Raw genomic sequence first — 12,511 nt, 5'->3', positions numbered from 1 at the left:
AGTCATAGCTGTGTAATATTCCTGCAAAGCCTGACCTTGCTTCCAGAGATCATACAATTTCTTTTTCCTCTCGAGTTCCAAGAGGAGTTCCCTGTTCAGCCAAGCTGGTCTTCTGCCCCACTTGCTTGACTTACAACACAACAGGATTGCCTGTGCTTGTACTTCTAAAAGGTGGTTCTTAAAAACTGACCAGCACTTGTGGACCCTTAAGACCTCAAAAGCAAATTCCCAGGGGACACTACTAAATAACTCCCTGAGTAGCTTAAAGTTTGCTCTCTTGAAATCCAGAGTAACAACTCTTCTCTCCTTTTTTCTCATTACACTGAAAACTCAACCATTTTGTGATCACTGTGGCCGAGGCAGCCACCTACCATCACATCCCCCATGAGTCCTCCTCTATTCACAAACAACAAGTTTAGGAGGGCATCTTTCCTAGTTAGCTCACTGAGTACTTGTGTCAAGAAATTATTTTCCACAAACTTCAAGAGTTTCCCAGACTTGCTTATCACAGTAGTATGATATTTCCAGTTGATGCCTAGGAAGTAGAAATCTCCCATAAGGACAAGGGCATCAGATCCAGAGATTTATCCTAATTGCCTATAGAATAACTTATCAGTGCTATCATCCTGGCTGGGGCGATTGTCATGGCTTAACCCAGCTGGCAACTAAAACATCACACAGTTGCTCACTCACCCTCTCCCACCCCCTGGGGAATTGGGAAGAGAATTAAAGGGGAAAAGGGAAGGAGACTCGTGGGTTGAGATAAGAACAATTTAATAATATTAATATAAGATTAAAAATGATAATGATAAACCAATAAGAATATATGATAACATATATAATGATAACAACATACACAAACAACTGATGCTCAGTGTAATTGCTCACAACCCCGTGACCAATGCCTATCCCGTCTTGGAAAGTGATCCTGAAACAGATAAGTCCTTCCACTGCAATCCTGGAAGAGTGAGAGGCCCAGGAAGAGAAAGAGAGAACTATGAGAGTCCAAGAGAGCCCTCAGAAGAGCAAGAGCCCTTCTTCCCTGTCATGTTATGACGCAAGGTCAGGTCAATAGAGGTCAGGGAAGGGGACTACCTTGAGCCCTTTTCAATTTGACCAGTCTACCAGTTTCCCAAGAAAGATGAGACCCTTGTACCCAACCCGTCTGCACCCCCTGGGCAGCCCGCTAAGTCGGAGGGTGTTCACCTAACCTGTTCAGGGACCCCATGGGCAGTGCAATGGGCCAAATCCCTTATATTCTCTGTATCAATTATGAAGTTTCCGGGAACTTATATTTATATATATATGATGAATTTTATTACATATGCTCGTGACAGGATAGAGATTCAAAGATAGCCGGTGATAGGGACTGACTGCAAAAACACAACTTATCAATAATAATTCTAAATAGCCAGCAAAATGTTACTTACTAAGTGCGCATAACACAGAGCTCTTACCCAACAGGAGTCCCTAATCGGGGGGAGAAGAGAGGTCCAGCCTGTTGACTGATCCCAGACGTTCCAATGGAGGTCTTTGCCCAACACCCCCTTTCCCTTAAGCCATTTTTATACTTTTAGATGAGGCTCGAGTGACTCTAGTCAAGCGTATCTTTGCCAGGGTTGGTAGATTTTGGGATGGAGGTGTGTTTTGGTATTATAATGACATTATAATGAGCAAAGTTCACCCTAAAGGCCAGCCATTTGGCAACTTGTTAAATATCAATATGCCCAAATGGCCTAGGTGAATGCTTGGCTAGGTACTCTATCCATCACCATTGTTGAGGCCAGGGTTGCAATCCGTCTTTCTTGACAGTTGTGCAGTTACCTTTGCCAGCCATTCTCTATCCCTGGTAACAGGGACGAGCTGTGGTACCTTCATACCACTCTGCTCCCCATTTGAAGGACATTGTACGTTCTGTTCGTCCAGGACAGGCCTTGTCCATGTCAACTGCATTGTGTTCCTGGGAGCAGCAGCCGCGCCTTGCCTCAGAGCTACCTTTAATATTACAGCTTGTGAGCTGAACTTTGAAAAGCAGCGTTTCTCCATTCCCCTGATTTCAGTTATATTCCCACATTCCCTATCAACTCTCATCTATATACTGGGCATAGCGTTACATGATATGGAATACTTCATTGGCTAATTTAGCCCTCAATCCTAAATCTAAATTAAAATCATAAGGAGAGTTGTGGGTCCTTCGTCTGGGCTATGCTCCCCAGCAGCCTGTTGTGTTCCTGCACACTGGCAAAACATGGGAAGCTGAAAGGTCCTTGCTGTCTGAGTCTCAACTATAAACATCAGTGCGCTATCAACATTCTACTCATAACAAATCCCAGACTAAATTCAAAACACAGGGCTATTCTAGCGACTAAAAAGAAAAATTAACTCTGTCCCAGTCAAAACCAGGACAGTATCCACCTCTTATTCCATACTATCCACGTCATACTCAAATCTCACATGAGCACATAGATATCATTCCCTTAATCTATGGACCAACCCTCCAAATTGTCTGTTGAGTTCATTTAGTCCATAACTCTGGGCTCCATCGGTTATGGTAGTATCTCAGGGCAGGAGACATGATGCATAGTTCACTCAGTTGGCAGAATGGATGACATAGGACACAGCAGGAACGTGATAAGAGTCCTATGGGATAAAGCCCTGGAGGGAAGAGGCGCCCAAAAAAGCTGGTTAAAATTCAAGGATCACCTCCTTCAAGCTCAGGAGCGATGCATCCCAACAAAGAGGAAGTCAGGCAGAAACACCAGGAGGCCTGTATGAATGAACAAGGAGCTCCTGGACAAACTCAAGCACAAAAAGGAAGCCTACAGAGAGTGGAAGTAATGACAGGTAGTCTGGGAGGAATACAGTGAAAGTGTCTGAGCAGCCAGGGATGAGGTTAGGAAAGCTAAAGCCCTGATAGAATTAAATCTGGTCAGGGACATCAAGGGCAACAAGAAAAACTTCTATAGATATGTCAGTGATAAAAGGAGGACTAGGGAAAACGTGGTCCCTCTCCAGAAGGAAACAGGAGACCTGGTTACCCGGGATACGAAGAAGGCTGAGGTACTCAATGACATTTTTCCTCAGTCTTCACTGGCAAGTGCTCTAGTCGTACCACCCAAGTCACAGAAGGCAAAGGCAGGGACTGGGAGAATGAAGACCTGTCCACTGTAAGAGAAGATCATGTTTGAGACCATCTGAGGAACCTGAAGCTGCACAAGTCATATAGAATCATAGAATGGTTTGGGTTGGAAGGGACCTTAAAGATCATCTAATTCCAACCCCCCCTGCCACGGGGAGGGACACCTTCCACTAGACCAGGTTGCTCAAAGCCTCATCCAACCTGTCCTTGAACGCTTCCAGGGATGGGACATCTACAAGTTCTCCGGGCAACCTGTTCCAGTGTTTCACCACCCTCATTGTAAAAAATTTCGTCCTTCTATCTAATCGAAATCTCCCCTCTTTCAGTTTAAAGCCATTGTCCCTTGTGCTATCACTACACGCCCTTGTAAAAAGCCCCTCTCCAGCTTTCTTGTAGGCCCCCTTCAGGTACTGCAATAAGATCACCCCGGAACCTTCTCTTCTCCAGGCAGAACAGCCCCAACTCTCTCAGCCTGTCTTCATAGCAGAGGTGCTCCAGCCCTCAGATCATCTTCGTGGCCCTCTTTTGGACCCTTGCCAACAGCTCCATGTCCTTCTTATGTTGGGGGCCTCAGAGCCCAACACAGTATTCCAGGTGGGGTCTCACGAGAGCAGAGTAGAGGGGCAGAATCACCTCCCTCGACCTGCTGGCCACGCTTCTTTGAATGCAGCCCAGGCTGTCACTATTGTAAAACCTATTTGGTGTGGGGTATGCAAAACCCTGGAGCCTATCTCCCATTCCAAAATTATAGACAAAAAGCAGTGCTGTGTAATTGATCTAAATAACAGCAACAATAATTCTGTTGTTTTTACTTCTCTGAGAATTGAAAACTCTATCGATAATTTCATGATTGCTATGTCCAAGACCCAGCTTACTTCAGTGAATCTAAAATGCTTTCCTCCTTTAACAATTTGGATTAACTTTACCAGCTATACATTTAGTTCTTCTCATCTGACTTTTAGCTGTGTTGAGTTTACGTGGTGGGGCTTTGGTAGTGGGGGAGGGGCTGCAGGGATAGACCCTGTAAGGAGCTGCTAGAAGTTTCCCCAGCTCCTGTCCTGGTTTCAACTGGGACAGAGTTAGCTCTCCTTTCTAACAGCTTGAAGACATCTGTGTTTTGGTTTTAGTCTGAGACTTGCTCTGAGAAGAATGCTGATAGCACACTGATGTTTGTAGTTGGCACAGAGGCCTCAAGGACTTTTCAGCTGCCGTGTTCTTGCCAGCGTGCAGGAGCACAACAGGATAGGGGGGAAGCATGGCCAGGACAGAGGGTCCACAACTCCCCTTATGATTTGTGCTGGGGAAACTGGTCAATGAAGTATTCCATCTCATGCAGTGTCATGCCCAGTATAAAAATGAGGGTCAGCCAGAAAGAAGGGCCTTTGCTCTTCCAGGACTCTCACTCTCAGACTCTCAGAGTGCTCTCTCTGTCTCACTCTCTATTTTCAGGCCTCTTGCTCGTCCAGGATTGCGATATTGGGACTTGTCTGTTCCGGGATCGTTAGTTCGGGACGAGACAGGCCTTGGTCAAGGGGTGGTGAGCAATTACACCGTACATCACTCATTTGTATATATTTATTATTGTACATATCTGTATATATATTAGTAGCAGTAGTGTTGCTCACCAGCCTGGGCTGCGGCACCAAGGACACTGTTGCATCTTCCACAGCCAGGAGGAAATGGCCTGCCTCTTGTAGGCAGGATTGGTACCTTGAGTTAGTTGTTTCATTATCTTTAACTCAGTCCAGCTGGCTAATAATGATTGGTTGCCATAATTCTCCCTTTTTGTTTTACCATTTTTCGTTTTCACAAAGGCTTTATGGTGAGCAGAGACCCGGCCCATTCATCCAACTCCAGCATGCTTCCCTCCCGCAAATACCACGTCGGGGCTTGCGGCTTTACCTTCTTCTCCGAAGGACTCTTGCTCAGGCTCCCGGCTCTGGCTCGGCTCAGGCTCTCGGCTCCGGCGAGGGAGTCAGGGCTTCCCAGGGTCTCGGATGTATCACATTGGGGTCCCCCTTTTTGTTTTACCATTTTTGTTTTCACGAAGGCTTTAGGGTGAGCAGAGACCCGGTCCATTCATCCAACTCCAGCACGCTTCCCTGGGCTTCTCAGGGTCTCATGGATGTATCACGTCAGGGTCACCAGTTGTTGCTCACCAGCCTGGGCTGCAGCACCAAGGACGCTGTTGCATCTTCCGCAGCCAGGAGGAAATGGCCTGCCTCTTGTAGGCAGGATCAGTATCTTGAGTTAGTTGATTAGTTCATTCATTATCTTTAACTCAGTCCAGCTGGCTAATAATGATCTGATGCCATAATTCCCCCTTTTTGTTTTACCATTTTTTGTTTTCACAAAGGCTTTAAGGTGAACAGAGACCCGGCCCATTCATCCAACTCCAGCACGCTTCCCTCCCATGAATACCACATCAGGGCTTGCGGCTTTACCTTCTTCTCCAAAGGACTCTCGCTCAGGCTCCCAGCTCCAGCTCTTTTGGCTTGGCTTCGGCAATGGAGTCAGGGCTTCCCAGGGTCTGCAGATGCATCACATCAGGGTTACCAGTTGTTGCTCACCAGCCTGAGCTACAGCACCAAGAACACTGTTGCATCTTCCACAGCCAGGAGGAAATGGCCTGCCTCTTGTAGGCAGGGTCGGTACCTTGAGTTGATTAGTTAATTAGTAGTTCATTATATTCAACTCAATCCAGCTGGCTAATAATGACTGGATGCCATACAGTAGTATTAAATTGTTCTTATCTCAACCCATGGGTCTCTTTTCTTTTTCTTCTTTAATTCTCTTCCTCATCCCTGGAGGGTGGGGGAGGGTGTGTGAGCGGCTGTGAGGAGTTTAGTTGCTCGAGTGGCCTAAACCACAACAGTCCTAAAACTAGTTAGACCCGCCTCTGGCCAGGGCTGAGCCAATCAACACCTCTGTGAATAAACATTTAAGGAAACAAAGAAACCCATGCCATGTGGGACCTGTAGCTGAGTGAAAAGAAGGGGGAGGTTGTGGGCCTGGCCCTCAACGTCTTGTGTGGGTGGCTGCCTGTGCTGGGCCACCGCCACTTGACTGGTGGTTGTCACGACTGTATGGCTTTGAGCGCTCTGAAGCACTCTACTCTTGGGGCATCTGCTGGGCAGAACTCGTTCCTGCTGGGACTGTCAAGGTTTGTCAGGCCTGGCATGACTGCAGTGGAGAGAGGACTGAGATCTGAGAGAAACAACTATGCAGACACCAAGGTCAGTGAAGATGGAGCAGGAGGAGGTGTGCTGGAGCTGAGATTCCCCTGCAGCGAGATGGCAGGTGGCCCCTCTGCTGCCTGTGGAGATGAACAGTGGAGAAGAGATCCACTCGCAGCCCGTGGAGGACCCCATGCTGGAGCAGAGATGCCTTCACCCAAAGGAGTTCGTAGAGGACTGTCTCCTGTAGGAAAGGACCCCATGCTGCTTTAGATTAACAGTGGGGCAGAGATGAATCTGTAATCCATGGGAAGGGACTCCATGATGGGGTGGGTGGCTGTGCCTTAAGAAGCCGTGACTCTGTGGGAAAAGCCCGCACTGGAAGTCTGATGGGTAAGGACTGGATTCTGCAGGAAGGACTCACATTGGAGAAGTTCATCGAGGACTCTCCTGTGAGAAGGGACTCCACCTTGGAACCAGGGAAGAGTGTTAAGAGTCCTTTCTTTGGGGAGGAAGGAGTGGCAGAAAAAGCACATGATGAACTGACCTGCAACTTTCATTCCCTGTCCCCCTGCACTGCTGAGGGGAGGAGGTAGAGCTGTGAAGAAGGGAGGGGTGGGGGAAGGTGTTTTTAAGATCCGGCTTTGTTTCTTTTTATCCTCTCTGAATGAACTGATAACAAATTAAATTGATTTGTCCCCAAGCGGAATCTGTTTTGTCCAGGGATGATGGTTGGTGAGTGATCCCTCCCTGTTCTTATCTTGACTCTCAGGCCTTTTGTTACATTTTTCTTTTCTCCACCCCACTGGGTTGGGGGGAGGAGTGAGCAAGTAGCTGCGTGGTAGCTTAGCTGCTGGCTAGGCTAAACCATGACATAGCTATCACGAAGATACAAATCCAAGAGACAAATGTTTAAAAGAGACAAGTGTTTAAAACTTACTGTGCTCAAGTCTCATTACACACCCATATTTCAGGACAGAATCAACATTTGATTTTTTTCCCTATTCTGCTCTTTTGTTTTGCCTTGGAGGATGCTTAACCTTAATTCGTGCAGTTCTTCGAATCAAAAAGTGTTTTTGCAGCAGAAGGAATTTGGTCTAGTTGCCAAGTGAAGGCTGCTGAAGATTAATCAGCCTGTCTGCTATTTGAAGCAGATCTGGATACCAAGACATCTAACTGAAACAAATAACTTGTCCCTTACATGTGGCATCTATAAGCAGAGATGAGCATAAGCCATTAGTTTTGGTTTTGTATCTAAAATAGTCCGGTTTTTAGACGTTTAATTTCAGAAATCAAAAGTATATCTTTTATCTGTGGGCACAAAAGCCAGTTTTTAGTTGAATTTGCAATAGAGTGTCCTTGAATATTATATGTTTTCCAGTATGTTTTGCAGAATTTGTATGTCTGTAGGTGTTGATGGCACTACAGATATGAACGCATGCACAAATTATCATGATCGAATAGCTGTGCTCTGAATTTAGCTAGAAAAATATGTCTTATAACTTTCTCTATTAGATACCTACTAGTTAGGCTTCACTGTATTCAGCCCTGTTGCTTACAAGTAGTGTGATACAGGAGACTAAATTAGAATTACGTTGAACAAATACACTCCTATGGCTTTGGAAGATGATAAAGTCTACTAGAAGAAGTAATGAGAAATACTTTTCCTTATGCTGTTCTTATTTTAAAGGAGTCTAGAGAGCATGTTAATCACCTCCTGTGAAAGTTTTCTCAAAAAAAAAATAAATCTGAAGGATTTAATGTAAACATTCAAATATAAAGTTGAGAAACAGTAAATTCTGAAAGGATATCAGATTCTATAAAACATCTTGTGATAAAGATCAACTTTGAATGTCTGTATATTATTCAATTATGAGTTTCTCTCCTGTTTTTAGATGCAGAATCCTGACACGTTATCAGCTATGTCAAACCCTAGAGCGATGCAGGCTTTGCTACAGATTCAGCAGGGCTTGCAGACACTAGCAATGGAAGCACCGGGACTTATACCAGGGTAAGAATTGGTCATACAAATTTATACAAGAACATTTATCTTGTGTTTGGTTTCTTTTCAGCTTTTTGTCTTTCTTTTTAACACAGAGGTTTATCCAGCTTTTACAGACTGTTCCTCTTGCATCTTTTAGTTTCACTAAAATTGTTTTAGAATCTGTCAAGCTTTTGTCTGCAATGCACTTTTAAGCAGTGATGGCTATGGTCTTTGTTTTGGTGCTTTACTTAAGTTGTCATCCATTTTTTATTTGACAGAATTTTTAATTAGTAATTACATATAATGGGAAGAGACATTGCAGCTAAGCCATTTTCTGTTAGTGATGTATTTCTCTTTGTCATTTGCGCAGATTCAATCCTGGTTTAGGTGGATTGGGAAGCACTGGAGCTCCTACAGAGTCCACTGTACCTAGTTCTGTTCCCAGTGAAAATACAAGTCCAACATCAGGGGCTGCTGAACCTGGTCACCAGCAGTTTGTCCAACAAATGTTGCAGGCGCTTGCTGGTGCAAATGCTCAGGTAAAGTAGATCACTGTATTCTAGCATGTGGGTGAGTGGTTGGTGGTTGGTTGGTTGGTTTGTTTGTTTTAAATATCCAGCCCCCTCCCTCAGTGTAAACCAACAGAATGCTTCTGGTCAAAGGAGAGCAGAGGAAGCTTAAAAGTGATATTCTAGCTGTGCCAATAAACGCTGGAAAAACATCACGTTTGAGTAAAAGCGTCTTCTGAATGGTTGATTGTTGCACACCTATCTTCATACCCTTGAGTTTCTGAAATGCCTGGAAAGAAGCAGATTAAGGTGTTAAAGGGAAGACTGGCAAGTGAAATGTGGGCTCAGACAAGAAAAGAACTTAAGCGCACTGAACATCATTATCTCTGTACTTTGTATCTGTGTTGCTGGTTGTTACTCTGTAGCTGTGACAGCCTCTGTTCCACGCTTCACAATAGCCACGCTCAGGTTATTTGGGACCTGAATTTATAGCATGCTTCCCTGACATCCTGCAGGTCCAGACTGCACAGTATACATTGTGTTAACATACAAAGTGGGATTCAGGCTTTCTAGAGAGCTCCAGAAGTCAAGCAAAAGTGGCAGCTTTGCAGGTAAATGTAGGGTGGTGAGCAAGACTGTCTTCAAAGGGGGCACACCCGTAACAGTGGAGAGGTATCTCAAGAGTGCTGTGTGAAACAGCACCATTACACTGCGGTACATATCCAGTGTAATGGCAGACTGCTGGTATAAAAGGGACAGTCCTGCTCTTACTTCCTCTGTTGCCACAGAATAAGGCAGTTCAGCTTGCTAATCTGACAGAAAAATGTTATTTTATGTAAGCATGAGAAAGTGGTGGTAGGCATAGCTGTAGGAAAACATGTTCCCATGGATATTTTTATCCTGCCAGATCTTATGCTACCAATTCAGTATTCTATTTGGTTTTGCTTGGGGGAAACAGATTGCGGAGGGGAAGGAGAGGAATGTTTAAATTTCAGCCAGTATATTTGCATTTTATTGATTTGGAAGTATATGCAGTTTTTAAATACTGGTAGGAATTTCTCAATGGATGAAACTTTAAGTAGAACAAAAGGGAAATTAGCAGTAGCTGCAAAAATCTTGTGTCAATATGTAAATTGTCTCACTCATTTCAAAAAGTGGTTTCTCAGTATTACTCTGACCCTATATACCTAAAGCATATTATTTTCATATAACTGTTCTATTTCAAAAATGTCTCTGTGTTGAAGATCATACAACTGTGAAATTATTGAGAATTTTGCCTTTAGTATATGAGCAGTTTGTTTGAGCAAGATCAATTCATAAAGCACAGCTGTCACTTTGCCTTAGGCTGAAGTTTTTCTAACTAGAATTTTGGTAAATTTAGTCAACAAATACTTGGAACATTAAAGAGGTAACTTTTATGTCAAGGAAAAAAAAAAGCCTACCACATTCACTGTTGCCAACAGTGAAATTCTTGAAATCCTGCTGTCCCATGTTACTAGATTAGACTCTTTCATTAAAAAAAAAAATAAAAATCTGCATGCACATCTTTAAGAAACTGTTCTTGGGACACATTTATCAGATTTAACTGTTTCTTTTTTTATCAAATAAGCAGCTCTTGTAGTTCAAAAATGTCACATAAATGAAGATACTCTTAAAATTTGAGGCTAATCTGACTTGTTTGATCAATAATTCAATTGTGAATGAAATTTGTCATAGTCTAGTTTGGGGAACTTGAAGAAGATGCATTCAGAAATTAGTAAAGACAAGAAGTGGTTCAGAATCAACTATGTTTAAATCCTGTACTTTGCCAAATGTGTATTATGCTTTTATAGCTTGAGATTTTTCTTCTTAGCAGTTACAAAATCCAGAAGTTAGATTTCAACAACAACTGGAGCAGCTGAGTGCAATGGGCTTTTTGAACCACGAAGCAAACTTACAAGCTCTAATAGCAACAGGAGGAGATATCAATGCAGCTATTGAAAGGCTGCTTGCCTCTCAGCCTTCATAGCAGTGTTTCTTTAAGTAAAAAAAAAGTAATTTATTTTTGATAACAGCTCTTAAATCTTTAAAATAGTTGCTTTATTTCATTCTGACTCTTGAGATTGTCTTGTTATACCTAAAATCAGTCATGCATTTTAAGGTCAAGTGCAGTAGTTTTCTTCAAATGGGGAATTGATGCATTTTCACTCAGTTGTTGCATGCATCACTTTTGTTCTTCATTATTTCTTAATTTTTTTGAAACAATATCAGCTTTCACAGTTGGTTGAGCAGGCTTTGTCTGACTTACAACTGTCCAATTTATTTACTTCTAAACCATTAGCCTTCAGTACTAATTTATGTAGGATACAAATTAAAAAGGAAAAAAAATTGAAGACTGTAATTTGTGGGTACCAGTGCTGCTTATGGTGATTTTGGCATGCATTTTTTTTTCTAGCAAAATGCTGTAAGATTTATACCACTTGAGTAATCTACCATTTTTGCTTTTATTTGTATGAAGTATAAACACAATATATACAATGGAGACAGCTCATTTCTAGAAATTTATGCATTGCAATAAAACAAAATTATAAGTAAATAAAAAAGACCAGGGGGAAAAAAAAAAGTAGTAAGACATGGGTTTTAGTGTAGAATCTTCCAGCATCTTTGGTAATCATCTCAGAAAAAATGCTTAGGCAAGTTCATTTAAAATATACTAGAATTGCTGTTCTAGTTATATCTTCACATCTAGCCATAAAGACACTTGCACTGTAACATTGTCTCATTGCAACATTGTTACAGATTAACTGTAAATTGCCTTTGTGCAAATTAAAGGAGCGCTGCCTTGTGCTCTGAAACTGTTTCTAAGGCATTTTGGCTTGTTCCATTGAGATTCTAACATGCATTATGATTTGTAATTGGAAACATTACTTTCAGCCATTGTCATGTGATATTCTAATTACTTTTAACCACCATGTAAAAAAATACTGTATATGTCTTGAGTTTTTATTGGTAGTTACCTCTTGTGCACAGGTAATAAATGAATTAAAAAGTTTTTAAGCATCTTGTTTCAGTGTGTTTGCAATTGGTGATTATCCAGCATTCAAGATGACTGACCTTTCAGTGTTAGCTTTGAGACTATTTACAGACTTTGGGCTAAGATTAGCAAACAATACTTGGAGTATAAAGTGGAGGACAGAGAGGAAGGCTCATATGATGCTGGAGACTAAATAGATAAAGTGAAAGTAGTGAAATAAAGCATTCTGCTGAGTGTTACTGAATAGCATTTGCTTTTTATTGGTCTTTGGTGTCAATGTAATTGTGAACATTCTGATTTAATTCCTGTATTGCATTAAACACTTCATCTGAACAATCTTTTCTTTTGGTACAAATATAAAACCAGTTTGCTCTAAAACTCATTGCTTGCAAATGGTTTAAACTTACTGGCCTTGGCTCAAAATTGTTAATAAGTTAAATGAAACAAATTTATAATGGGATATAAAGGAGAGTGTTGAGCACACTTTATTTTACATACAATGAAATTAATAAAACTATTGGCAAAGCCACGCATACAGATTTTACAGGGAGTAACTGTGTTGTATTCTTCTCTCAGAAGTTTTTGCTGTCCAGTAATCTTGTCTCTTACTTCAGCAGTAAGTAAATAGATCAAATACTGCTGATGCACAGTACTGGGTAAAGTTCAAGAAAATCTTTTGGTTGGCAGGCT

The 12,511-nt window shown here is 42.3% G+C and overlaps 2 protein-coding genes across 5 annotated transcripts in view; both read left to right on the top strand.

Annotated features, from left to right (window-relative positions):
• Window positions 1-12,309, top strand: part of LOC147526267 (ubiquilin-1-like) — a 45,804-nt gene extending 33,495 nt beyond the window's left edge. For 2 of the 4 annotated variants that reach the window (XM_086630232.1, XM_086630230.1), the window contains 3 exons: window positions 8,211-8,326; window positions 8,670-8,838; window positions 10,664-12,309. In XM_086630232.1, the coding sequence (XP_086486358.1) occupies window positions 8,211-8,326; window positions 8,670-8,838; window positions 10,664-10,816 (438 nt within the window). In that variant the 3' untranslated portion in view covers window positions 10,817-12,309. Of the gene's footprint in view, window positions 1-8,210; window positions 8,327-8,669; window positions 8,839-10,660 lie in introns of all 4 variants that reach the window. The other 2 variants (XM_086630231.1, XM_086630229.1) reach the window with 1 other exon arrangement.
• Window positions 1-12,511, top strand: part of LOC147526264 (E3 ubiquitin-protein ligase TRIM11-like) — a 346,932-nt gene that overhangs the window by 137,561 nt on the left and 196,860 nt on the right. The window lies entirely within an intron of this gene.

Source organism: Tauraco erythrolophus, chromosome W, assembly GCF_009769465.1.
Source record: "Tauraco erythrolophus isolate bTauEry1 chromosome W, bTauEry1.pri, whole genome shotgun sequence".
Classification (NCBI taxonomy): domain Eukaryota; kingdom Metazoa; phylum Chordata; class Aves; order Musophagiformes; family Musophagidae; genus Tauraco; species Tauraco erythrolophus.
Note: the sequence above shows the minus strand (reverse complement) of the source record. Positions and strands in the feature narration are given on the sequence as shown.